Below are 27335 nucleotides of genomic sequence, written 5' to 3'. Positions count from 1 at the left end.
ATGAAGCTGAGTGTTTACTGGTTGGATGCCCTTCCTGACGTCACAGAGTTCGCAGTAGATATTTTTTCTTTGCGCTCTAGGAGAGAAATATCTGCCACTACTTAGGATTGAACTCTCAACCTTCTGAGTGGACACCACACCACTCTTTCTGTATGATTATATATCATATTATGAAGATATTTATTCAAATCCTTTTTAGTCTCTTAATTTATTGCTTTAGTTGTAATAATGAACTCTTCCTCATCCTCCTCCATGTAAAAATACTCTGGTGATAAAGGATATCAGAACAAACAGAACTCTGCGCAGTATTCACAAACAATGCTCTGTAATCTAGTTCTCAGAGTTATGTTAAGTGGCAAATGTCTGGCTGGTCTCTCTTCCCGTTCTAGCCTTTGCTTCTTGGATTCCAATTCCAAACATGGTTATCTATGTAGTGCCTTGCTCTTCTTTCATGCCTCAGTGCTATACATTCCAAATTAAACACTAGTGCCCTCTGCTTGTCTTCCCCACCCCTTTAGCTCTCCCTGCTGCTCTTTCACTGTGTCTATTTTAATTTATCTCAAGGCAGGGGAGAGAGAGAACAAGCTGCAAATACTCTTAGCTACTCTGATTTTTCCAGTTCTCAAAAGGCACTTCCGGGATAGAATTTCTCATGCTTCTACAAGTTCATCAGCCAGGTCTCAAATCCCATCAAGAAGGCGGGGTATTGATTGCAATTGGTAGAAAATAACTGCAGGAGTTGTTGGATGCAAATACATAATTTCAGAAATGTTCCTCTAAAATCTCCATAGAGGTGTCGGTGTGGGAATTGGCTTCAGTGTATTCCATTAATTTCAAAGTGAGTTAGGTGTAGAAATTACGGGAAAATGAGTGAAGAAAACACTCTTTTGGATCGGATAATTTTTAATCCAGTTTTGTGTGAGAACTGGAAATACATTATGGAAGGAGCAGCCTATCACCTCGCTAGTTTCTTCCTCCTCCTTGGCTATATGGGAGGTAGTGGAACCTTTGGTGCCATCTATATTTTTGGATTGTTGTCCATTGGCTTTCTTTGCTCTGCCATATGGGGCTGGCTCAACGCTTGTGGATTAGACATCATCATTTGGAATGTGCTTTTATTTCTGATCTGCTTGTTTCAGCTAGCACATTTAATTTACCAACTCCGTAAAGACACTTTTTCTGAAGAATTTGATCTCCTGTACAAACAAATTTGCCAGCCTTTGCAAGTGCCTCTCCAAACTTACAAAGAAATAGTCAAGTGCTGTGAAGAACAGGTCTTGCCTTTGGCCAAAGATCAAACTTACACTGTGGAGGGCAAGACACCCATAGATCGTTTGTCCTTCTTGCTCTCTGGCAGGTAGGTCTCTCTTTCTCCTGAAAAAATACCCTGTCATAGTGGTGCTTTTGAAGACTACTAAGTGGTTTCAAAGGATAGAGAGGCAAAGGAGCTGCATGCTTTGCTCTTTCTCACACTATGGAAGAAAAACCCAATCTGCATTCTGAGGAGTTGCATAAGTGTGTGCATGGTCATTATTTCTGAGAACGGCCTTTTTACCTGGATAAAATGGGGACGGGGAGCATACGAAGAAGCATTTGATCATGTGACTCATCATTTTCAGTGTGTATTTGAACCGCCCAGAAACAAAGTTTAAGTGAAGGCCTTTAGCCCTCTTAACTTTAAAATATGAAAATAAAATATAAAAGGAGGGTGATCAGTGGGGAAATGAAAACTAATGGGCTGAGGCCCCATTGCTTCTCTGTTGTAAACTGACTCCTCCAAATTTAGGAAGGTTAATATATTGCGGACACGGGAGGCAGAACATAGGTTTCCATTACCAGGAGATATTGGGGTGATTTGCAATATATTCGCAGTTATTTAACAATAATAAAAAGAATTTTGTCTGCACCCTAAATGGTTGAATGAAAAATATTTGGTTAGTCAAAAGGATTTCATTGTTAGTTAGAAAGTCAAGCCTTATTTCAAGTTAAGAGTTCAAACCATTTTTGAATTCAGAATTCTTTAATTCTATTTCCTATACTTCTCTCCAGATTGGGGGGGGGTTCCAAGTTTTTAATAAAAAAACAAAGTAGACCCTCCTACCCTGAAGATTGTTCACTCCTATGTACAATCTTTGAAACTGAATATACTGTATATTATGTACAAATATATGTTCACAAATGGCAATTTTTTTAAAAAAAAGAGCTTTAAAAATTATAGGTTTTATAGAATCATATTACAATGAGACATATCTGAAGTACATAATAAGAGATCGGCCCTATTAAATGCATGTCTGCACCTCTAATCCCTACTGCCATGGAGCATTGTATATTAGAAAAGATACAGTTTCTAAAATATTTTATAGATCACTTATATCATTACTACTTGTGTAATTATTAATTACTCTTTCCTAGCTTCCAGAGAAGTTCTTATTTTAGATGTTGTTATATTTGTAACATTGTCTAACTGTAGTAGTTAACTATTGTATAAATAAATGTAAGTCAGAAGGATTTAATCAACTGAAGGTTTATATTAAAGAATCAGGCAGAGAAATGATCAGAAATAATTAATTGTCTTTCCTTTTAAACAAAATAAAACCTAATAAGGAATCTGAATGGTAGGAATATATTCTGAAATTTGCTTGAGAAAAAGGCATTCAAAACTACCAGCATGCAGTCTTACTGTGACCCAGAGATAATGTATTTAGACAGGGAAAGAAAAGCAAATGCCTGCAATGGGAATGCAGGGATTTGGGGATCTGTTTTATGCTCGCTAAAAATATCTTTGCTAAAAAATTTAAAAATCAAGAGTCTCTGGCAAAGAATAAAGAAAAGCAGAGCCAGGAACTTATTTTTTAAAACGCCTAATTTTTATTGAAGAAGATGAAATACATGCAAGATTGTATAGAGCATCAACAGATAATACATTCATTTACAGTAGCTATTTAAAACCCCACAAAACAATATTTGCAATAAAACTACTCTGGTTGAGGCAATGCGTTATGTTTTTCAGCTTTTCTTACACACTTCCAGTATTATCATCTTACTTTTGTGATTTTTCATATATTCTACAAATATCTTCCATAACTATTTGAAAAAGATCTACTAGCCCCATATATCGAAAACTATACTTTCAAACTTTGTTGAAAATCTAGCAGGCACTGTTCCTGCTGTTGACGCAGCTTACAGTTTCACTTTTTTTCTCCTCCCTCCCTCCCTCCCTCTCTTGGAGATGCATCACACTTTTGATTGTGGGTGAAAGTTCGTTCTCCGAGCTTGTGGGTTGGTTTCTGAACTTTTCATTACCAGGCTAGGTAGCATCTTCAGCTCGGAGAACGAACCTTTCACCCTCATCCTACACCCAAGCTACAGATATTCACCACTATTGCAAAGTTTTGATTGTATGCAACTTTTGATAGATCAAAATGCTCATCTCCTTTTTGTATGCATTGTTCCTATTCGGATGATCTTCTATTCCTCCTCCTAAAACTAAACTTAATAATAATAATAATAATAATAATAATAATAATGATGATGATGATGATGATGGTGATGATGATGATGATGAAGATGGGAGGGACCTTGAAGGTCATCTAGCCCAACCCCCTGCTCTGTTTTTCATTTTTTTTTCATTTTTCCTGCCAAACTTTTAATTTTTCCTGCCAAATTGCCAAATTTGCATTTCTCTTTGTTGAAATTCATCTTGTCAGTTACTGCCTGGTGCTTCACTTTGTTAAGATCTTCTTGAATGCTGAATGTTGACACAGTCCTCCAAATTATTTGTGTGGTCCATAGATTTCATAGTCTCCTTTTCAAATCAACTCAAATTTATTACAGTCCCAAGGTCAAATACAAACCAGTATCTAATAAAAGGTTCTATGCATAACAAAAAAAAATGCGATAGAATCTAAAAAAATTAAGAACAAAGATACTAAAATAAATCTAAATAAAATGCTAGTATAAGAAGTTCCAGATCTAAGTAATGGTTTACTTGGTAATGTACAAACAGTGGCAGAAAACTGGGTAATCTCACAGGTTATTTTCAAATAGCCAGAAGGAGTTTTCCCCCTACCCTGAAGACAAGAGGAAAATGCATCAGACTCAAAACATCATGTCACTTTCTGAACCTCTGGAATGAGGCCAGCAGAGCTGACGCCTTGACACAAGACTGGCGCTTGTTGCACCAGCTGCTCCAGAGGAGGCAGGGCTGGTGCTTCCTGAGGAGTTCTGGCTGGGGGCACATGCAGTGGCACCCCCAGCTGCAAGAATGCTTCTGTCCTCGCATACCAGCAGACTACTGTAGTAGCTGAGGGGCTTGATAAGCAAAACATAGTATCAGTCACGTAGGCATTTAGAAGAGGATCTTTTTCTGGCATTTAAATTCATTATTTCCTGCCTTTATTAATAATGGCTCTAATGGCTCTAAATCAAAAGTCAAAAGCTGTCAGGAAAGGAGGTAGCTTTGTTTTATCCTTGGAAGTATTTGAATTACATCCGGTTCAGCCCACATTTCCATAGAACTGTCAATAATAGTTCAAATACTAAATATAAAAAATATGTAAATTAATTTGGTCTAGTGATTTAGTTAACATTTTAATAGTTTCTTTTATTAGCATTCTTTTATTACTCTGGGTATTTGGCCTACTCCTTTCTTCTTTTGATTGTACAGATGTTATATTAATACTTTTTAACTAAAGCCTACTATTAGTTTTATCTGCTTGTTTGAATATGAATAAATTAAAATAAAATTCTGAAGTTCTTCTGCAGTGAACTTTGACCTATTTAAAACTTTCCACCATATAGCACTGCCTAAAGTCTTTTATTGTCTTATTGTCTTTTACTGTCTATTGACTGAGTTTTAAGACTTTATCAGTGTATTAGCATACCAATACACACCCATACCCATATACATATAAACATAGATACATGTATTCACACTAACATACTGAGAGCCAGTTTGGTGTTGTGGTGAAAGTGCTGGTCCAGAAACCAGGAAACCTTGCATCCCAGCTTTAAAAACCTCTGTGTATCCAAACCGAGATATATCTTTCTTGTGAATAGTCCTTCAAATAAGTGGAATTTTTTGCCATTTCTGCTAAATTGGACACCTTGAGTATCCATTTTTCCATAGTAGGCAAAGAATCTTTCTTCCAATATTGCCCCACCAATAATCTTGCAGCTGTTATAAGATTCAATATCAAATTAATTTCTTTAACATCAAAATCTACAATAACACCTAACAAAAATAATTGTGGCGTAAACTTTATCTTTCTCTTAAAAATCTTTTGAATGTTCCACCAAATCTTAATCCAAAAAGTTTTTATATTTCTACAAGTCCACCAAATATGAAAATAAGTTGCATCTAAGCTTCCACATCTCCAACATTTGGGCTGTAAATTAGGATACATACAGGACAGCTTTTGAGGATCCCAGCTTTAAAAACCTCTGTGTATATCTAGTGATATGCGATCATACTCCATTAAATAATTGTTTAATATCTTATTTAAGAATGTGTGACATCACTGGTTAAAAAAATAATGTACGATTTAATTTAATTTCCATTGGTGTAAATTAGTTTTCTTAATTGAGGTAGATAAGATCATGGAAACTGGTGGGCTTTATGCTATTTTGAATTTCAGTTCATATACCCACGGATCTTGTGGAAAACCTATTATGTTTTTAAAAATGTTTTCTGGAGAAAAATGCAATTTGTATTTCCATATCCAGGTAATCCTCAACTTACAACCTTTCATTTAGTGACTGTTCAAAATTATAACGGCACTGAAAAAAGCGACTTACGAACTTTTTTCACAGTTACATTTTTTGCAGCATCTCCATGATCATGTGATCAAAATTCAGATGCTTGGCAAATGGTTCATATTTATGACTGTTGCAGTATCCCGGGGTCATGTGATCATCTTTTGCAGCCTTCTGACAAGCAAAGTCAATGGGGAACACTTAACAACCATGTTACTAAGTTATCAACTGCAGTGACTCACTTAACAATTGTGGGATGAAATGTCGTAAATGGGGCAAAATTCACTTAACAAATGTCTCACTGAACAATAGAAATTTTGGGCTTAATTGTGGTTATAAATTGAGGACCTCCTGAATTTCCTTTAGCGATTAGTTCTTCTTTTCTACAAAACTTTTTATAAAAATATATCTCCTTTTTAGCTTGTTAAATGATTGAAATGCAAATGTGAAATTGGAAAATCTATACTTGATATATTCTTTATATTTTTTTTCCAAATCACTTACCGCATATTGTAAAAACTAGCAGCCTTTCATTAACTTTATGTACTTCTCTAAGGAGATAATATCATAGAATAACAGAATTGGAAGGGACCTGGATGTCTTCTAATACAATGCCCTGCTCAAGTATTGACTCGTTGAACAGTTTAGTCTCCAGACTCTTATCATCTTTGTTGTTCTTCTCTGAACTCTTTCTAGAGTCTCAACATTAGGTTTCATACTCTTTAAATAAAGTTTCATGTTATCTTTATCCTTTAATATTGACTCTAAATGACCAAGTAAAGCTAAAATTATTATATTTGTTTTATTTATAACTTTATTTTTAATAACTTATTTTATAATTACCTTTTTTCTTCACTGTTGTAGAACAAAGTACTTGAGAAGGAGGCAGGATAGTTACAATTATACTAAGAATTAGGAGTAATTGTCGATATAACTGAAATCTGTTGAAGGTAATAGCAACAACAACAACAACACCCTTAACAGCTCTTAGGTCCTTGGTTAGGACTTGAATTGTGGAGTTTTTACCAGTCCAAGACTGTGAATCGAATTGAAGATAACAACAACAACAAAAACAGCAGCAATAATAATAACCACCCTATTTGGAATTGCCTATATACTCATGCTACTTTAACAGCTCTTAGGTCCTTGAATCAAACTGAAGATTAACAACAACAACAACAACAATAATAAAGATCTGCAAGAATATAATTTGCCTGCAAGCAAAAACTTTTGGGACAGATTGAGACTTTTATGGTGGGACCATAAAATAGAGAAAGTCATAGAAAATGAAGAAGCTAAATTACTCTGGGACTTTAGAATTCAAACAGACAGGCATCTGTTACGTAACATCCCAGACGTAACAATTGTTGATAAGAAAGACGAAAAAGCTTGGATAGTGGATGTGGCAGTGCCTGGAGACAGCAGAATAGAAGAGAAAGAAATGGAGAAGATAACAAAATACAAGGACCTACAAATAGAAATAGAACAACTGTGGCAAAAGCAAGCAAATGTGGTACCAATATCAGTAGATGCCTTGGGTCTAGAGCACCACTTGAACACCATTGGCATTGACAAATTCGCCATCAGTCAATTGCAAAAGGCAACTTTACTGGGAATAGCTTCCATCCTGCGATGATATCTGTAACACCATCAAACATCCACATCTGCCTATCCCAGGTCCTTGGAAAGGACTCAATAGGTAGACAAAAAATGCTGAATGCAGTCTGAACATCTGGTTGACTGCGATGAACCAATAATAATAATAAAAATTTATCCTTATGTTTCCAACTTTTAGTAAAAGGGTAAATCACCTTAGTATAGCTGGGTAAAATTATTTGCAGGATCTGAACACAACTCCCAAGGAACCTGAAAGTATGTACCTATCATGAAATGGGCTGCCTTTCAAACCCAAATATTGGAAAAATGGGATCAATTTATTAAACCTTTAGAGGAAAATTATTGTTGATAAGCAAAACATTAAGGAAACAACAAAAAACCTGTTGAGTGTTAAATATATGTAAAAAATGGAAGTCAAAATTTATGGACTTGCAGATGGAAAACAGATCAGAGACAAAATAACACAATATGTAACAGATTGAGACTTTGAATTTAAATGGGAGAGGCTTTGTTGTTGTTATTGTTAATTGCGAAGTCGTGTCTGACCCATCGCGACCCCATGGACTACGTTCCTCCAGGTCTTCCTGTCTTCTACCATCTTCTGGAGTCATTTAAATTCACACTTACTGCTTCAGTGACTCCATCCAGCCATCTCATTCTCTGTCGTCCCCTTCTTCTATTGCCCTCAATCTTTCCCAACATTAGGCTCTTCTCCAGTGAGTCCTTCCTTCTCATTAGGTGGCCAAAGTACTTGAGTTTCAACTTCAGGATCTGGCCTTCTAAAGAGCAGTCGGGGTTGATCTCTTCTAGGACTGACCGGTTTGAACGCCTTGCAGTCCAAGGGACTCGCAGGAGTCTTCTCCAGCACCATAGTTCAAAGGCCTCAATTCTTTTGCGCTCAGCCTTTCTTATGGTCCAACTTTCACAGCCATACATTGCAACTGGGAAAACCATGGCCTGGACTATACGCACTTTTGTTGGCAGGGTGATGTCTCTGCTTTTTAGTATGCTGTCTAGATTTGCCATAGCTTTCCTCCCCAGGAGCAAGCGTCTTTTAATTTCTTGGCTGCAGTCCCCATCTGAGGTGATCTTTGAGCCCAGAAAAATAAAATCTGTCACTACCTCCATTTCTTCCCCATCTATTTGCCAGGAATTGAGAGGGCCGGATGCCATGATTTTGGTTTTCTTAATGTTGAGTTTCAAGCCAACTTTTGCACTCTCCTTCTTCACCCGCATCAAGAGGCTCTTTAGTTCCTCTTCACTTTCTGCCATTAGAGTGGTATCATCTGCATATCTTAGGTTGTTGATATTTCTCCCGGCAATCTTAATTCCAACTTTTGATTCATCTAGCCCTGCCTTTCTCATGATGTGCTCTGCATATAAGTTAAATAGGCAGGGCGACAGTATACAGCCTTGCCGGACTCCTTTTCCAATTTTGAACCAATCAGTGGTTCCGTGTTCCAGTTCTCACTGTTGCTTCTTGACCCGCATATAGGTTTCTCAAGAGACAAATGAGATGGTCTGGTACTCCCATCTCTTTAAGAACTTGCCACAATTTGTTGTGATCCACACAATCAAAGGCTTTTGCATAGTCAATGAAGCAGAAGTAGATGTTTTTCTGGAACTCCCTAGCTTTCTCCATGATCCAGCGTATGTTGGCAATTTGATCTCTAGTTCCTCTGCCTCTTCGAAATCCTGCCTGTACTTCTGGTAGTTCTCGATCCACATACTGCTGGAGTCTAGCTTGTAGGATTTTAAGCATAACTTTACTAGCATGTGAAATGAGTGCAATGGTGCGATAGTTTGAACATTCTTTGGCATTGCCTTTCTTTGGAATTGGAATGTAAACTGACCTTTTCCAATCCTGTGGCCACTGTTGAGTTTTCCAAATTTGCTGGCAAATTGAGTGTAGCACTTTTACTGCATCGTCTTTTAAGATTTTGAATAGCTCAGCTGGAATACTGTCACCTCCACTAGCTTTGTTGTTGCTCAGATTTTCTAAGGCCCATTTCACTTCACATTCTAGGATGTCTGGTTCGAGGTCAGTGACCATCTCATTGTGGTTATCTGGGATGTTAAGCTCATTCTTGTATAGTTCTTCTGTGTAGTTTTGCCATCTCTTCTTAATCTCTTCTGCCTCTGTTAGGTCTCTGCCATTTTGGTCCTTTATCATGCCCATCTTTGCATGAAACGTTCCCTTCATATCTCCAATTTTCTTGAAGAGATCTCTGGTCCTCCCTATTCTGTTGTTTTCTTCTATTTCTTTGCACTGTTCATTTAAGAAGGCATTCTTATCTCTTCTAGCTACTCTCTGGAATTCTGCATTCAATTGGGTGTATCTTTCTCTTTCTCCTTTGCCTTTCACTTCCCTTCTTTCCTCAGCTATTTGCAAAGCTTCCTCAGACAGCCATTTTGCTTTCTTGCATTTCTTTTTCTTTGGGATGGTTTTAGTTGCTACCTCTTGTACAATGTTACGAACTTCCATCCATAGTTCTTCAGGCACTCTGTCTATCAGATCCAGTTCCTTAAATCTATTTGTCACCTCTACTGTATATTCATCAGGAATATGATTTAGTTCATACCTGAGTGGCCTAGTGCTTTTCCCTACTTTTTTCAATTTAAGCCTAAATTTTGCAATGAGAAGCTCATGATCTGAGCCACAGTCAGCTCCTGGTCTTGTTTTTATTGACTGTATAGAGCTTCTCCATCTTTGGCTGCAGAGCACATAGTCAATCTGATTTCTATGTTGACCGTCTGGTAATGTCCATGTGTAGAGCCGTCTCTTGGGTTGTTGGAAGAGAGTGTTTGTTATGACCATCGTATTCTCTTGACAAAATTCTATTAGCCTATGCCCTGCTTCATTTTGTACTCCAAGGCCAAACTTGCCTGTTATTCCGGTTATCTTTTGGCTTCCTACCTTAGCATTCCAATCCCCCATGATGATAAGGACATCATTTTTTGGTGTTAATTCTATAAGGCTATAAGGGATAGGCTTTGTAGAATACCAAAATGAAATTCTTTCTCAAATGTTGTTAACAGGGTTAAAGAAATGATACTACAAGTGGAATTTATCTAGGAAGATATTGAAGTAATACCTGAACAGATGCTGTGATATTCCCTTCCTCTCTCTTCAAAACATTATTGTAGCCCTTGACAGATTTATCAAGAGTGATGGGGGAGGTGATGGCAGCTTGGTAAAAATGAACAGATCTCCCTTACAAAAATAGTAACTGGAATGATTCTTCAGAACAAGCACTCGGAGGAGAAGAAAGGTATTCCAAGATTACATGACAGTTCTGCCCCAGGCCAAGATCTGCTATGAAGAAAAGCTCGTTATCTATAATAGAGCCACATTGGTGCAGTTTTCATATGCTGTAGTAATATTATCTTAAATATGGAACTTAAAATTTCCACATACAGCAGGTGTAGACCTGTAAGGTGAAGGTCAGGTTGAAATAACTTCACAAAAGTATAGTAACATGCACAAAACCAGCTAACATGCTAACAAAATTTGAAACTTTCATAGATTATAAAAAAAGAAGAGCATATCCAGCATTCACATGATTAGCTGAGGTATTACACACACACACACACACACACACACACACACACCCCAGTTCTAATAATGGACCTTTGCTTCCTTTGAACAGGAGAGCATAGGAAAAAAGAGCAGAATTATTTGTTGTTCCAAATCAGGAGACTCATCTTAAAGGCCATACTTCAGACTATCTCAGTACAATTCTCACAAAATACATTGTGCCTTGATTATCCTAGTGGACCACCACTTACGTATGAGCCAGCAGTTTGTTGCACCTGCCAAAAAAGCCAATGCATCAACAGAGGGATAGTATCAAGATAATAATAATAATGATAAAGTTGGAAGGGACCTTGGAGGTCATCTAGTCCAACCCCCTGCTCAGGCAGGAAACCCCATACCAGAAGAGACAGTTATCAAGAAGGATCATGGTAGCCAGGGTATTACTAGAAAAATTAAGTTTACGCCAGAAATACAGCTGGGGTAAATGGCCTCTGAAACCCAAGGGAATTAACACAGTTTCTGAGTTAAATGAAATGCAGGACGGTCCTCCAAATATTACTTTTAAGAATCTGGACTGTGCTATTTCTGTAGGTTGTTGTGTGTGTCAGAAGAATAATTTTGGGTTTCAACTCAAGCCAGGGTTGTGCAAGAGTAAATAAAAATGAAATCCAGACAGCTGTGAGGAAAGGAGAAGTATTTATTTTCAAAAGCAAAGAGGTTTGGCTTGGGAGCAACTGCACAAAAATGGGATATAGAGAGATTGTTTTATAGGGGAGCTTGTCCTGAGTACGAAAGTGCATACATGCTGATTCTAGGATGATATTTAAGGGTGTGGGTATGTGTAGATAGATGTCATCTATGATATTTATTCTTGTGAATATGAAGTTCCGCTGGGTGACCATTTTAATTTACTCTGATATGTGAGCTAGGTCTGGGTAATTTATCTGGGGGTTTGAAGAGGTTTGAGTAAAAGATTTTTTCCCCATTTGCTATTTTTACTTGATTAACTTACTTGATTAATTGACAGCTTGACTGTCAATTATCTAGTGGAGACAGATTCTTAGTCCATTGTGGATTCTGTAAATGTTTCATGGAAGATAGAGACAGCATAAGGAATAAAATATATTTTGATATAAAATTTGCCATATAATATAATGGGTGAGAAATTTTACTATAAGGACTCTTATTGCATGAACGTATTCTTGTTTCCTTTAGAGTAAAAGAAACTGAGTATAGCCTTAGTAATATGATTATTAGCTTTATTGGAAATAGATTGAATTTGTTCACACCCAACTTTAGAGTGTTGAAAAATTTTACATAAGATATCTAAAAGTTAAAACTTGGCCTCTAGTGTTATTCTTTATCTGCCATATCTCAGTCCCTTTTTAGGAATGTGTTCAAATTAGCAGTACAGCCAAGTGAATGGAGGCAGTCTGGAGCAATAGCAAAGCCAAAAGAAGTCACAAGATTAACCTTTACTCTTGACAATAATGTTTTAATGTAGCAATACTGGATGGTGTTCTGGAATTGGTTTCTCATTGTGATGAAATTCAGAAAACTTTTATCAGGTATGTATCTTTAATCATACTGTTCAAAATTTATTCTGTTGAAAGAAACTAAAGAGACTAGTCAGCTTGAATGCAAAATATTTAAAATTTCTCTTTAAAGTTCCTAGACCAGTTCCTAGACAATTGATGTCTTTTTCCCTGGAAGCATTCAATAATGCAATGTTTATTAAAACCCTAGGATAAATTTGTCCTCTGTTTTAAGAAAGAATAGTACCTAGTGAGCATTATATGGTTCATATACAAGCGTCAGCAACAATGTAGAAAAGCAGCTCTGCAACAGAAAGAGGTGAAGATCATGATCCAGTCTGGAAGGTGGGAATGCTCTCTAGGCAACGGTCTTGGTGAATCCAAGGACCTTGCCTCATCTTCTCTAAGGTCTCTTTTCAAATGAGAAAAGTCTTTTGATTGGTGGGACAAGATTATAGGTTGTCACAGACCCTTAGCTTTTTTTCATCATAGACAAAATGGATAGATGCATACAGGGCTGAACTAAATGGTTGTCCTGTACACAAAATGGCCACACCTGATGAGGGAGGCGAACTCTGAAAAGGCTCTGTCTAAAACAGGATAGTTGACACATGGGGTATCATTGCTCTGACAAAAAGTATTCCCCTTCTTCAGTTGTGCACATGTGCTTCGGAACAAGGACGAAGCCAGAAAGGGAAGGGAGTTGTTGCATCAAACCTTCCGCTTGCAATGAGTCATTGTTTACTAGCCCTGGTTAGAGCTGTGAAGCTTGCTTCCTGTGAAATGCTTGCTTCTTTTAGGAGCATATTAATGAATAGCAGTTTGCACACAGAGCTTGAAGCCTCACTATTGTTTCCTTCTTCCTGGCTATTCTTTGCACCTGCCTGCCTTGTCTTCATGTTACTTATATTGTGTGCAGAACAATCTGCTATTGTTGAATAGTATTTTTTTTAAACTGCCACTTTGTTTCCACAGATATTGATGTCTAAAACAACTCTATCCTATATAAAGGTGTTGTTTGTATTTAAATGACCACCTGCATGGACCTTATCATATGTCTTTTAATTGTTCAGCAATTGCACAACAGCCTTTTTAATTTTAATAATTTCCCTGCCCTCCTTTTTCTCTTTCTACAGGGTTAAAGTAAGTCAGGATGGACAGTTTTTACATTATGTTTTCCCATATCAGTTCCTGGATTCCCCAGAGTGGGAATCATTACAGCCTTCTGAAGAGGGAACATTTCAGGTAATGTTCTTCATAATGTTCTGATTTCTTTATAATTTCCATCTTTCATTTTCTATTGAGGAGCAAAGAAAATGTTTGTGTAGTTCAGCCTATTTACTACATCTTGGGATGTTTGCCTCCATTCTTCCTGGCTAGAATAGAATAGAATGGAATAGAATAGAACAGAACAGAACAGAACAGAATAGAATAGAACTGGAAGGGACCTTGGAGGTTTTCTAGTCCAGCCCTCTGCTCAACCTGTACTGTCTCAGACAGGTGAATGACTAGTCTCTTCTTACAAATCTCCAGTGATAATAATAACAATAATAGTAAAGTTGGAAGGGACTTTGGAGGTCATCTAGTCCAACCCCATGCTCAGGCAGGAAACCCTACACCATTTCAGACAAATGGCTGTCTAGTCTCTTCTTAAAAACTTCCAGTGTTGGAGCATTTACTGCTTCTGGAGGCAGGTTGTTCCATTGGTTAATTGTTCTCACTGTCAGGAAGTTTCTCCTTAGTTCTAGGTTGCTTCTCTCCTTGATTAGTTTCCACCCATTGCTTCTTGTCCTGCTTTCAGGTGCTTTGGAAAATAGCTTGATTCCCTCTTCTTTATGGCAGCCCCTGAGATATTGGAATACTGCTATCTTGTCCCCCCTTGTCCTTCTCTTCGTTAAACTAGATGGAGCACTCATGATTTCTAGGGGTAAACTATTCCACTGGTTAATTGTCCTCACTGTCAGGAAGTTTCTCCTTAATTTCAGGTTGCTTCTCTCTTTGATCAATTTCCAACCATTGTTTCTTGTCCTTCCCTCTGGTGCTTTGGTGAACAACCTGTCCCCCTCTGCCTTGTGACAGCCCCTCAGATACTGGAGCACTACTATCATGTCTCCCCTGTTTCTTCTTTTCTTTAGACTAGTCAAACCCAAGTCCTGTAGCCATTCTTTGTATGCTTTAGTCTCCAGGCCTTTGATCATCTTAGTTGCTCTTCTCTGAATTTTTTCCAAACCCTCAACATCTTTTTTGTGACATGGTGACCAAAACTGGCTGCAGTATTCCAGGTGTGGTCATACTGGGTTTTATAAAGCGGAACTAATACTTAGTGCGATCTCGATTCTATTTCTCTGTTTATACAACCAGGATTGTATTAGCTCTTTTGGTTGCTACTGCACACTGTGATTGTTCACTAGGACTCCAAGGTCCCTCTCACAGTTACTTTTTTTAAGTTAGGTGTCACCCAATCTGTTTTTGTACCTTTGTTTTTTCCTGCCTAAATGTAAGACTATGCTTTTCTCCACACTGAAACTCATTTTGTTGGATAAGGCCCATTGTTCAAGTTTGTCAAGATCTTTTTGGATCCTGAGTTTGTCTTCTGGGGTGTTGGCTACTCCTGTCAGTTTGGTGTCATCTGCAAATTTGATGAGTTCCCCTTCAATTCCATCATCTAAGTCACTTATGAAGATATTGAAGAGTACTGGGCTTAAGAGGGAACCTTGTGGTACCTCACTGCTTACTTCTTTCCATGTAGATGTAGGCCATGGAGGACTACTCATTGAGTACGGTTTGTCAGCCGGCTACAGTTCCATCTGGTGGTGATATTGTCTACTCCACCTTTTCCTAGCTTACCACAGAGTAGGTTGTGGTCTACTTTGTCAAATGCCTTACTGAACTCTAAGTATACTACGTCCATTGCATTTCACTGATCTACTAGTTTAGTTTAGTATATACTAAGCTGCTCTTCAAAGAGGAGAAACTTTCCAAAACCTCTTGCAAAAACTCGACTTGCAAAGAAGAAACTAGGCATACTTCAAACAAATCCTAACTGAAGAGATTAGATATTCGTGAGGTCCAGGATAGGTTTCCAAACTGTGGTGTCCTGGAATCTTTTCCATAAATTCTTTTTGAATTTCTGAATTGATGGAGGTTCTATTGATTCTCTTTGTTCATAAATCAAAGAAGGAACATTAAAAGAACGGATATTGCAGCAGTATAAAACAAAAGCAGTTGTGCTGATCATAAGAGATCAAATCTAACCCCATAATTAAAGTAATACCTTTCTTGACCAGCTGCAGATTAACACATTGCAAAGAACTCCTAATTTGACAAGATGCTTTTACAAAGTATAGCAAAAAAAGAGAAGCCACATTTGTAACCACAACATTCCCTCCTTTGCTCAGTTCTAATTTTTGACTTGGAGTTTTCTATTTTGGCCTCTTGCACTGGTATGTGAGACTAAGATCAGGACATTTCCCCCCACTGTTATGCATATCAGGAGCTGATAAAGGATTACCGTGCATTGGCCGGCCATGCTATGTTTGTCTGAATCAGCTGAGCGCTCAGTTGCCTCCAGCTCCTGCATTTTCACAGTATACTTTTTATACACTGCTCAGCATAAATGATTTCCATAAATAAGCAGATATATGGAATTATTGAATTCAAGCAGTCAACAATCAAGTCCAAGGCTTTGTTTAGTGCAGGAATTGAAATGAAAACCCCCTATTAGATGCTGGTTCAACTTTTTGAACAAAGCTTTTTGAACAAAGGGCAACCTTGAGTATTTTGTTCTACTATTAAATTGCTCTTGCCATTAGAAAGTTTCTCCTAGATGGACCTGTAAACTCCTTTCTTATATAAGGCCATAGGATATGTATCTTGGTACAAAAGTGAACAGGGCTTTGTCTCTGTGTACCTTTTCAATCTCTGAAACAGACATGTCAAACTCGTGACATCACGTGACGTCACGCAATGTATCGGAGCTTTTTTACCATTGCTGGCAATGGGGTGGGCACGACTCCGGTATGATGAAACCAGCCCGCGGGCCAGTAGACACCCTGCTCTGAAACAATGCTTTCAAATCCTCTCTCACCCACTTTTTACTTGGTTCCTGCAATTTTTCTTCATATGAACCAATCCCTGGTTATCCCTGCTATCCTTTTCTGCATCTTTCTTTCTTTCTTTCTTTCTTTCTTTCTTTCTTTCTTTCTTTCTTTCTTTCTTTCTTTCTTTCTTTCTCTCTCTCTCTCTCTCTCTCTCTCTCTCTCTCTCTTTCTTTCTTTCTTTCTTTCTTTCTTTCTCCCTCCCTCCCTCCCTCCCTCCCCCCCTCTCAAAATTGGAAACAATACCTTGGATCTAAGAGTACAAAATATCAGTTCTCCTTCTGATGATTTGGAAACATTTCAGTTAAAGTGTCTTACAACTGAACTTGCAGTTTTAGTACCCACATCCTGCTGCTGATTTATATTCAGCTTTCTGTCAACTACAACAATCCTTTTCACACCTATTTCCAGGCCAGGAAGCCCCCATCTCATCTGCACATTTGATTGCAATAACATATACTCAGTATAAAAAACCCTAAATAAATACTTTGTTATTATTTTAATTTCACTGCCCAAAGTCTTATATCATTAATTTATTTAATAATAGCCATGGTTACACTTACTATTATTGACCACTAATTTAATAATAAGCGTAATTAGAATCCTTCTCCTGTTGTGTAAGATGCTGCCTTCAGGCAACAACAAGCCCTGCCTGCACACATTGGCAGTGATCTCATAAAGTACAGGAAGAAAGAAAGAGCAACAATGCATTGTTATGCTAGTGCATCCACAGCAGGAAATAAGGCAAATGCCAGTACAAAATGGCTTTCTTGTTTGCAAGCTTTCAGGGTAGAGAGATTAGGGTGGAGAATGGGGTGAATAAGATGTGATAGTTATAGAGAAAGAAATATAGAGGACTTTTTATAGGACTAGATATAAGCAAAAGATTGGCAGAAGAATGTTATAAATATGTTGTACAGTTAACATATGATTGACCTCAAAGCTCTGTGTGTGTGTGTGTGTGTGTGTGTGTGTGTGTGTCTGTTTGTGTGAAGAGGGAATGAATGGCCTGTGGTTTGTGGGTTAACTTTCTGTATTTTAGAGTGCCACTTAATACATTTCCTTCATTGTCATACCATCCAGTCCACAATTAGCAACCAGCTTGTTAATTAGGATGCCATGATATAAACACTTTGTTGAAATGAAGATATATTGTTGAGTATTCCTACAATTTATTAACAAAATAACTCAGTCCAGAAATGAGACAAATTTAGTTTGATAAGACTCAATCTTTATAAATCCATGCTGGCTACCAGTAATGCCTGCATTACTTTAAGAAGTTTGCAAATTTACTCTTCATGAATTGCACTAGCTTTTTCTCAGGTCCTAATAGAACATAGAATTGGAAGGGACTTGGAGGTCTTCTAGAGCAACTGTCAATAGTCCGACTAGCAAACCTAACAAAAGTATCCCACAAGGCAATTGAGTCCCAAAAGGTAAAGTTTTATTGAATACATCATCTTGGAACTGAGGAAGGAAAACCAGCTCTGAGTTTTTCTGAGCGAAAGCTTGCTTAATTAAACAATAGATTCCCTTGCCCCCACTCACTAGATGTTCACAATATCCAATAGTAATACTCCTTTTTGCTATGGGAACAGTTCACTTCTCCACTGAGCACTTGTGGTAGTGACCTTGGCATTTTCCAGGCTCTCATGGTCCGTGAACAGCTTCTTGGCATTCCATTTCATCCCTTCACTATCTACATCTCCCCCATTTCTATGGCAAGTTGATTAGTGATAGAAGATAGGAGGCATCATAGTGATTCAATCTTGACACCAACCCCCTGCTCAGGCAGGAGACCCTATACCATTTTAGACAAATGGCTGTCCAGTTTCTTCTTAAAAGCCTTCTGAAGGCAAGCCATTCCACTGCTTGATTTTTCTCACTGTCAGGAAATTTCTTCTTAGTTCTAAGTTGCTTCTCTTTTTGATTAGCTTCCATCCATTGCTTCTTGTCTTGCCTTCTGGTGTTTTGGAAAATAGTTTGACATCTTCATCTATGTGGCAGCACCTCAAATATTGGAACATTGCTATCATGTCTCCCCTAGTCCTTCTTTTCATTAGACTAGACATAACCAATTCCTGCAACTGTTCTTCATATGTTTTAGTCTCCAGCCCCCTAATCATTCTTCTTGCTCTTCTTTGTGCTCTTTCCAGAGTCTTTTTTATATTGTCATGACCAGAATTCCAAGTGTGGTCTTACTAAGGCTTTGTAAAGCCATATTAAAACTTCCTGTGATCTTGATTCTATCCCTCTATTAACACGGTCCAGAACTGCATTGGCTTTTTTGATTGCTATTGCACACTGTTGGTTCATATTTAAGTGATTGTCCACTAGGACAGGGCTTTTCAATCGGTGGTACACGTACCACCAGCGGTACTTTAGCACCTGGCAGGTGTACGCGACCCCTAGCAAGTGTAGCAAGGGAGGGAACCAGCTAAAGCGATGCTGCAGAGACCTGGAGATCAGCTGGCGCTGCAGAGCTTGGCAGAATCCCCAGGATCTATGCACGTAGCGACATAGTCATTGGAGCTTCCGGCACACCCAGAAGAGAAAAAGAGGAGGAGGGCAGAGAGAAGAGAAGGTATAAAAGGGGCAGGTTTGACAGGAGAGGGAGAGAAAGAGCGAGAAGTAAAAAGGTTTTTCTTAGCAAAGCAGTGAGGAGAGACAGAGTGAGCGGCCTGTTTTCGGAGGAAGGGTGAGTAAGCAAGTAGCGTGTTTTTGGAGGAAAGGCAAGCAAGCGAGCAGCTTGTTTTTGAAAGGGTGAGTGAGCGAGCGGTGTGTTTTTGGGGGAAGGGCAAGCGAGTGAGCTGGGCAGGAGCCCCAGGATCGGCATGCACTTCTGCAGGGCTATGGGGGCTCAGCAGAAGCCCCAGGATCGGTGTGCCCAGCTACAGCTGATCGGCAGGAGCCCGGCGCTGATCCTGGTGTTTCTGCTGAGCCCTGACATCCCTGCACAAGTGCCAATCAGCTGTCAGGGCTCAGCAAAAGCACCAGGATCAGTGCAGGCAGGCAGGCAGGCAGGCAGGCAGGAAGGAAGGAAGGAAGGAAGGAAGGAAGGAAGGAGATGGGAATGAGAAGGAGGGAGGCAGGGTGGGAGGGAAAAAGGAAGGAAACCCTCCCCACGGTAACCACAATGCTAATGTGGCTCACAATGAAATTGAGTTTGACACCCCTGATATAAAAGGTTGTTAAGTAAATCTGATTTCCCCATTGACTTTGCTTTTCAAAAGGTTGCAAAGGGGGATCACATGACCTTGAGACATTGCCGCCAGTGAAATATAAGCTGATTAAACAAGATGTCATATCTAGATATTATAAGATAGATAAAAAGTATAGTATTTTTATAATACATGATATAAAATATTGGGAGGATATACCTAAACGGGAAAATTTGGACAGATGACTAATATGAAGAAATTATGACTGATAAAAATTGGATTGAATATAAGGGGATTTAAGCGAGCAAAAATTATAAAAATAGGATGTATGCTGAACTAATGAGATGAAGGTTATGAGAATAATATAAGCTGAAAAAATGTTATATATATAGATTATTATTATTTGTATAAATATAAAAAATGCCTATATCTAGTCAGTTTATATATTGAAAATATTAAGAATTATATTTTGAAGGAGAATACAAATGGGAGAAGGGAAGATCAAAGAAATGTATCATTAATTAATATATTAATTATGGAATTATCAAATTTAATTATTATTGATTGTTAATTAATTATTATTGTCCTTTTTGTCTTGTCAAAATATAAACCAAGACAACACGCTGTACACCAGGCACTGGAGATTGTTATACTTAAAAACTAATAAAATATCTATATATATATAAAAAGAATTCTTCTACCTCTCTCAACTGTAATTCAGAAAACGTCAGCCAGACCATCAGAGAGTTCCTTCAGTATCTTTGTATGTGGTTTATATATCCCTGTAGATTTTACACAATGCATAATTCAACTGTGGAATTCATTACCATAAGATTGGGTGCTGGCTACTAATTTGGTGGCTTCAAAAAAAGGGTCGGACCAACACATGGAAGTCAAAGCTGCTAGCCTTAATGATGGTGTAACTGCCTCTAAAGACCATCTGCTCTGAGACTGGTGGGCTTCCTTCTGCACTTGGTAGGGCGCTGTGAGAACAGACTAGATGAGCCAGGGGAATCTGCCCCTGCTGGACACTACTTATGTTCTTATTTAGCTTTATTCAAAATAAAGAAATACTCTGTATGCTTCCCTTGTTTTTGTCAATCTCAAACATCAATCCACTTTCCCAATGTCACTGAGCTTTTTAAAAGTACAAATGTAAAAATACATTCGCAATAACTGTATACACTGCGTTCCAAACTATTCAAGAAATATTTGATCAATGTATTGTAAAAACTCATTTTCAAAGATAATAATGCACACAAATAAACATATTCAATATGAATTTCTTTCAAAATGTGGATTTCTTGTATATTTGTATAAGTCTAACAATATGTGAGGTAATACAGTGAATTTGTTATCCTTAAAAACAAACAATTGAACTTTTTTCTTTTCTTTCTTTGGCAGGTAACTTTGACAGCAGAGACTGACTCCTGTTTTATTACTTGGCAAAGAAAAAAGCTCTACTTGCTTCTGGCTAAGGAGCGCTACATTGCCCGACTCTTCTCTGTCCTCCTTGGCTATGACATCTCAGAAAAGCTCTATGCCTTGAATGAAAAGCTTTTTGCTAAGTTTGGCCTTCAATTTGACATCCGCTTACCCAGCCTCTACCATGTCTTAGGACCTACTTCAGACACAGAGGTGGAAAAGGCAGAGTACGAAGAGGCAGTGGTGCCTGTAGGTGATTTACCTGCGGTTGGCCAAAGTGCTCCTGGGGTTTCTTGCACTGTGCCTCATTCTACTCATCCTAGGAAATCTCGGCCTGACAGTGACCTGTCTGGTGAGGACTCTACCAGTCTTGTATTGGAAGATTTTGCTGAGTTGACAGGGTCTTTTATGGACTATATGAGTGAAGGGGAGTATTTGAAGTGAGTAAACATGGGCACACTTCACCCTGAATAAGTAAGTATTCTTTGTGCCTTTAAAAAGAAACATATCTAGATATGCAACGAAAGGGTAACTGATGTATCCAGCATACTGATTGCCCCACATTTCCTTAGAACCTGTGGTATATCAATTCTTAGTTCATTTGCTGCAAAAAGAGTGCTTTGGGTCATGATTTTGTCAAACTTCATCTCATTTTTGTATGAAGAACTACTAGCTTCCTTAATGACTGTAAGAATGCTGTTGACCTGATTTTGGTATTTAACAACATAGCCATGGCATTCTGCTTAGCCAATTAACTAAATGTAGGCTAAATGGTTTGAGAATTAGTTCAATACATTGTTAGCTCAAAAACTGAACTTGGATAATGCTCATTAATGATTCTTCATCGAACTAGAGAGAAGATACTACTTAGAATGCCATGGGGTTCAATCCTAGGCATGTTACTCTTCAATATTTTTATTAGAGATTTGGATGAGGTGGAAGGAATATTTATTACATTTAGAGATGACATAAAATGATATTAGACTTGTATGAAGCAATTTAGATTTAATACAGTGATAATCACTGCAGGGATCATTTGGAACCATGCCCCGTTGCCATGAAATCTTACAGTATCCCTCACACAGTGCCCATCCTAGGAAGGGGAAGGAATGGATATTGGAGTGAATAATATAACAGATTCACTCTTCTGTCTATGTGCTTGTCCACAAGAAGATTGAATTACACCATTTCATTTTTCATTGGTGACACCAAGACCATGGATTTTTGCTATGATACTTTTGTCATATTTATCTCTGTCAGCTTTAATATCTTTTTCAAAAATGGTTAGAATCATGTGCTGCATACTATGTCCTATTAATTGATGTTTTCATGAGGTTTTGGTTTGAAGGTGAATATTATTAATATACTTGTTTGTTTGTTTTTAAATTTGTGTTTGAAACCATTCTGCAGAGCAGGGCTAGGCAAATCAGGCTGTATTCCCCATCATCCCATTTTTTGTGATTTTTCAGTTCATATACATGCAGTTCGATGACAAAAGTGCCATTATTTGGTGATGTTATTTTTAGGAAATTTGGGCAAAATGGAAATCTTCAAATTTTAACTGTTCTCCTTCACCCACCAATTTGGAGTTATTTGACCAAAGATCAAGAATTCAAAATTTATTTATTTATAAATGTTTAGACCATCTATCTCCCCTATAAGGCAACTTTGGGCAGCAAAAAGTTGTTCGTTTTATTTTAAAATCTTTTATAGGCTGCATTTTAAAACAACACTTTGCCATAGCTACACTTCTTAACAATAACAACTTTACAAATTAACAAAACTCTTGTTAAAAATCCCATGAATACGTAATACTATGATTCAGCTTAGAACATGTGAAAGGTTTAAGTAAGACGGTCTCTTTAAATATAGTACAACCAAATATCAATTTCCAGAAAGGAGTTTGTGAGCATAGGAAAATAGGAAGAACATAAGGCTCCAACAATACATTTATTGATCTAAATTAGCTAATTGCAAGTTATCTTGAGAAGCAAACAAAATTTACTTTAGCAAAGGATTTGAAAGAGAAGATCTTGGTCTCCTGATAAATTAGATTCAAACTCTCCTTAAGAATATTTTTTCACTAATTCTTATTAATCTGAAACAGCTTTTTGGTGGAGGCTGACTGCTTTATTGGTTATACTCTCCATTTCTGATATTCAAAGGCAAGCACTAACTGTAAAAGTCATTGAGAAAATCCATTTTTAAATATGTCTATGGAGATTCTCAATCATCCAGGTCATGGCTGCTTTAGAAGTGCTTTTCAAAAGGCAACTGGACTTCCTTGGTTGTTTTCCTGGAAAACATTTCGCTTCTCATGCAAGAAGCTTCTTCAGTTCTGGCTGAAATGAACCAAAGCTCCCAGAACTGAAGAAGTTTCTTGGATGAGAAATGAAACATCTGCAAGGAAAAAGCCAAGGAAGTCCAGTTGCCTTTTGAAAAGCACCTTTTAAAATATATTTTCTGTCAGTTCTAACAGGAAATCTATTGCATGGAAGAGTGATGAAAAGAGAAAAAAAAAAGTAAGGTTTGCTCTGATTTCCTGCAATGCAACCTGTGCACCCTCAGATCTGTTGAGTTTCATCACAATGTTGGGATTTGATTCAACAAGATTACAATTCTAAAGCTTTTCTCCTTGAGATGCCAGGTTTACCTCCCTCCCCCTGCTTATTCAAGGTGGGCAGGACTTAGATCTCTTGTGGGTATGAAGGGACCTAAGGCTGATGATGCACTTGATCCCCCGCTCAGGCTCAGCTTGGTCATCTCCTTGGTGAAACATTAGGATAATGTTAGCTTAGGCAATAGAGTTGCTTCCTTTAAAATTGGGCATAAGCTAGTTCTTACAATAATTATGGCTTCTCTTTCCCACAGCTTTGGGAAACCACCTGAGGACTAATCATCCTGCCTTTGCAAAAGGACGAGCCCCTCTGGCTCCAACTCAGACCCCAGAACTCTAGAGAACAGCTATTGGGAATCCAAGACCTGTATGAAGCAATCAGGTCACTGATTGCCAATCAGGATGCCCTTCATTGTTTGTCTATTAAAGCATATATAAAATTTTTGTCCATATGATGCACTTTGAAAGGTATGCATAGAACAGAGAGGCAGCGATGGGATATTTTCTAGAGTATATCAATCTGCTCTGCCACCTGGATGTTTGTATTCTTGAACACTTGATATATGTTAAATATATTACATGTCTTGGAATTATGATGGTATAATTAATTGATGGAACATGATGGAGGTTCTATTGATTCTCTTCTTTCATAAATCAAAGAAGAAAGAAAACTATCTTCCATTTATTCCTTCCATTTTGGTGATCATTAGTGTGCTTGCTAATGTGAGGAGTCTTTCTTCACACCAAAGCTATATTCTTCACAAAGGCATCCCACGATAACACAGACCTTAAATAAACTTTCCCCCCATACCTGGAAGATTCGGTATAACATGCAACAAGTAGGCTGCCATCTGATGTATAATACTAGATACATATTATAACTGTGAGGCAAGATCTGTACTTTCAGGGTAAAATTGAAAGATTTGCCTTTAAATTTTAAACAGTTCACAACATAACTACCTAGGGACCACAGGATGAATCTATTAAGACAGTAACATCAACTGGAGAAATTCTCTTGAAGATGCATCTGCTTTCCAAACTCTGTTTAATAGGAGCAGAGTAAAAGGCTTTCCTTTTGCTCCTTATTGGTATTCAGAAAGGATCAATATATCCCTTTCCAATTTGGGCTAGTTTATAGTGATTTATAATATTTTAAGTGTTGGCTTTTAATTGTTACCTTAGCTGTTTTGAGTAAGTTATGGAGAGAAAATCAGGATATAAATTAATATAGCAACACTGTCTTCTTTCTTCCTGCAAAGGATAATATACCAATTATAGGGATGCAATGAATTGAGAGGATGAAGCATATAGTATATGCCACTATTAATTTCCATAATTCACCCAACTTGCATGACAGAAATGAAGTTGCTTTTCAGTAGGGCTGCCTCCAGTCACATCAGATTCTCTTCAGAAAGCACTGGTGTATAAAAGACTTACAAAATGACTCTAGGAAGCCCAAGTGAATGGAAAGTTAAATCAAAACTTTATTTTATATATTATTAATGAGACAAAGGTTCTACAGTTAGCAGTTTGGAGGGTGTTGCTTTTAAAACCTACAAAAACATCTTTACAAAATAAAATTAAAATAGTGATGCCAAGTCTGGCAACCTGTCCTGATACTGTTACTGTCTTTGTTTTAATACCAAAGGATTTTGCTGAGACAGAAGGAAGATCTTCACTTCTCCCACAGAAATCAAGATCAGACAAAACATATATATGTCCATCTTCTATACTTTTCCTGTTTTAGATTAGGTTATATGACATAGAAAATCTTTATATTTTCAACATGCCAGTTGTCTTGAGCAAAGATTTTAGATTAAGGGGTAGAATTTTGCTTCCATTTACTGCAAAATACTAGTTGGATACGAATGGAAAAAGTTTTTGCTGTATTGTGTAAAGTCTTCATCTGGTGCACGAGTGTCAAACTCAAACTCACCGTGTCACGTCATGTGTCACAACCTATTGTGATTTTTTCACATTGCCGGAGCTAGGGTGGGTGCGACCTCTGCATGATGCAACTGGCCTGGGGGCCGGCAATTTGATATCCCTGATCTAGTGGGTCAGAAAACTGAATTGAATGTGCTAATGAACATAAGGAGTAGAAGAGAAATTCATGAAATTCCCTCTTCCTTGATAATGGCCTTCCACTCTTAAAAACATGCCATTTGTTTCCTTCTAAATGAAGAACTGCATTTATACTGTAAGGAACACTTCAAACAATTAGCACCATGTACTCATTTTCACTCCAGATTTATTAGTAATAGGTCCTGTTCAATTAGGTGCTGTTCCATTTTATGTACATTGTATTTATTTTCTTCATAGTTGTAAAACTATTTAATTTTTCCTAAAAACAGGCTTAAAATTATTAACAGTTGAAGTGAAACAAGTATTCTGTGACAGAAAACACATATTCAAAAAATTAACGCTACACATTTGATTTTAAACTTAAGTATCTACTTTCTAAGTTACCTGTCTACCTGTTATAATCTCTGTGTCCACAAGGGAAAACTGTGCTAATCACACTGAATATTGAGATTCTGGAGAAGGGGGTTATGGTTTGTAATAGTCATCACTTGTGGCAAGCATATCATCTTCTCACTGAAGAAAGAACAGAATAAAGTTAAAGCTTGTAATGCATTTTTGGTAAATTGCCATGCAACAATAATAATTTACAATAAGAACTATAATTCCAGTTCTTCAACCCGCCTTTCTGAATTAATAGCAGATACTTTTCTGCTCTGTGACATTATTTTTAATAATTTGTTTTGTCAGAACACTTTTTTGTGATGGTGGTGGTAGTGGTAGGCTTTCAGTCCTGGGCTATCTTTGCTAAGATGTGTTATCTTCTACAACAGAGGTCAACAGCCTTCTGCTTGCAAGCAACAGCGCTTGGCCACCAAAGCGCCTCAGGGGCATATGATTAGGATAAGTTTGGAGTTTTTGGAAATATGCAAAATAGATGCATTAAGCACCTGGGCTAAGTTCTTATGTACCTAGTTCTTTCAATCTATTTGTCTCCCAAATGCTACTCTTTGTTTTTCTCTTGGAAAAGGACATGTTGATCTAACATGACATGTTAGGCTGTATTGTCTCTTTAAACAGCTACTACTCAGAATTCAGCTGGCAATGGAAAAGGCACATCAAGAAAAGTAAAAGGTATGGAGATAAGGCTACGCTGGGAAAAAGAAACAACCAATGGCTCCTGAAATATATTAACTCCTTAATGGCTTGATCAATTTTCATTTTCTAAACTGCTTTTGCAATTACTCAAAGAAAGGATGACAGTTGCAACCAACATTACCAGTGGTAATGTGAAGAAATGGAGATGGGTCAATTTGTGTTAGTCCTTAATTTTAAGTTTGGTTCCTGTTGTATTGAAACTGATTTCATCTCATTCACTATTCATACTTGAAAAACCTTAAATTATGGCAGTTTTGCCTGTTCTAGTTTGTTTTAGCAACCTTTGTCAGCTGTCAAAACTTGCCTTTTCCTCCAGCCCCACCATCAACTCACGTTAAGGAGAGCAAGTGGTAGATATTGTAATGCTGGCTGGTGACGCTTCATGGGTGGAAAGGAAACCAAGGAAATCCC

The 27335-nt window shown here is 37.7% G+C and overlaps 2 protein-coding genes across 4 annotated transcripts in view; one reads left to right on the top strand and one right to left on the bottom strand.

Moving 5' to 3' along the window:
- The first annotated feature begins 361 nt into the window (after window positions 1–361).
- Window positions 362–25342, top strand: POPDC2 (popeye domain containing 2). 2 transcript variants are annotated; one of them, XM_039366635.1, is made up of 4 exons: window positions 362–1357; window positions 13581–13689; window positions 21107–21601; window positions 23999–25342. In XM_039366635.1, the coding sequence occupies exons 1-3, from the start codon at window positions 867–869 to the stop codon at window positions 21569–21571; spliced, it is 1065 nt and encodes a 354-aa protein (XP_039222569.1). In that variant the 5' UTR covers window positions 362–866; the 3' UTR covers window positions 21572–21601; window positions 23999–25342. The 2 variants fall into 2 exon arrangements, with proteins under 2 accessions (XP_039222569.1, XP_039222570.1); XM_039366636.1 differs by having other exon boundaries at window positions 363–1357; window positions 21107–21479.
- The window catches only part of PLA1A (phospholipase A1 member A), a 51889-nt gene continuing 49764 nt past the window's right edge, over window positions 25211–27335 (bottom strand). For both annotated transcript variants that reach the window (XM_039366632.1, XM_039366633.1), the window contains exon 11: window positions 25211–26342. In XM_039366632.1, coding sequence (XP_039222566.1) covers window positions 26258–26342 — 85 coding nt within the window. In that variant the 3' untranslated portion in view covers window positions 25211–26257. The remainder of the gene's footprint in view (window positions 26343–27335) is intronic.

The sequence above is a fragment of the Crotalus tigris genome, unplaced genomic scaffold (genome assembly GCF_016545835.1).
Source record: "Crotalus tigris isolate CLP2741 ecotype Arizona unplaced genomic scaffold, ASM1654583v1 scf7180000020347.5012614909:4044961, whole genome shotgun sequence".
Lineage (NCBI taxonomy): Eukaryota > Metazoa > Chordata > Lepidosauria > Squamata > Viperidae > Crotalus > Crotalus tigris.
Note: the sequence above shows the minus strand (reverse complement) of the source record. Positions and strands in the feature narration are given on the sequence as shown.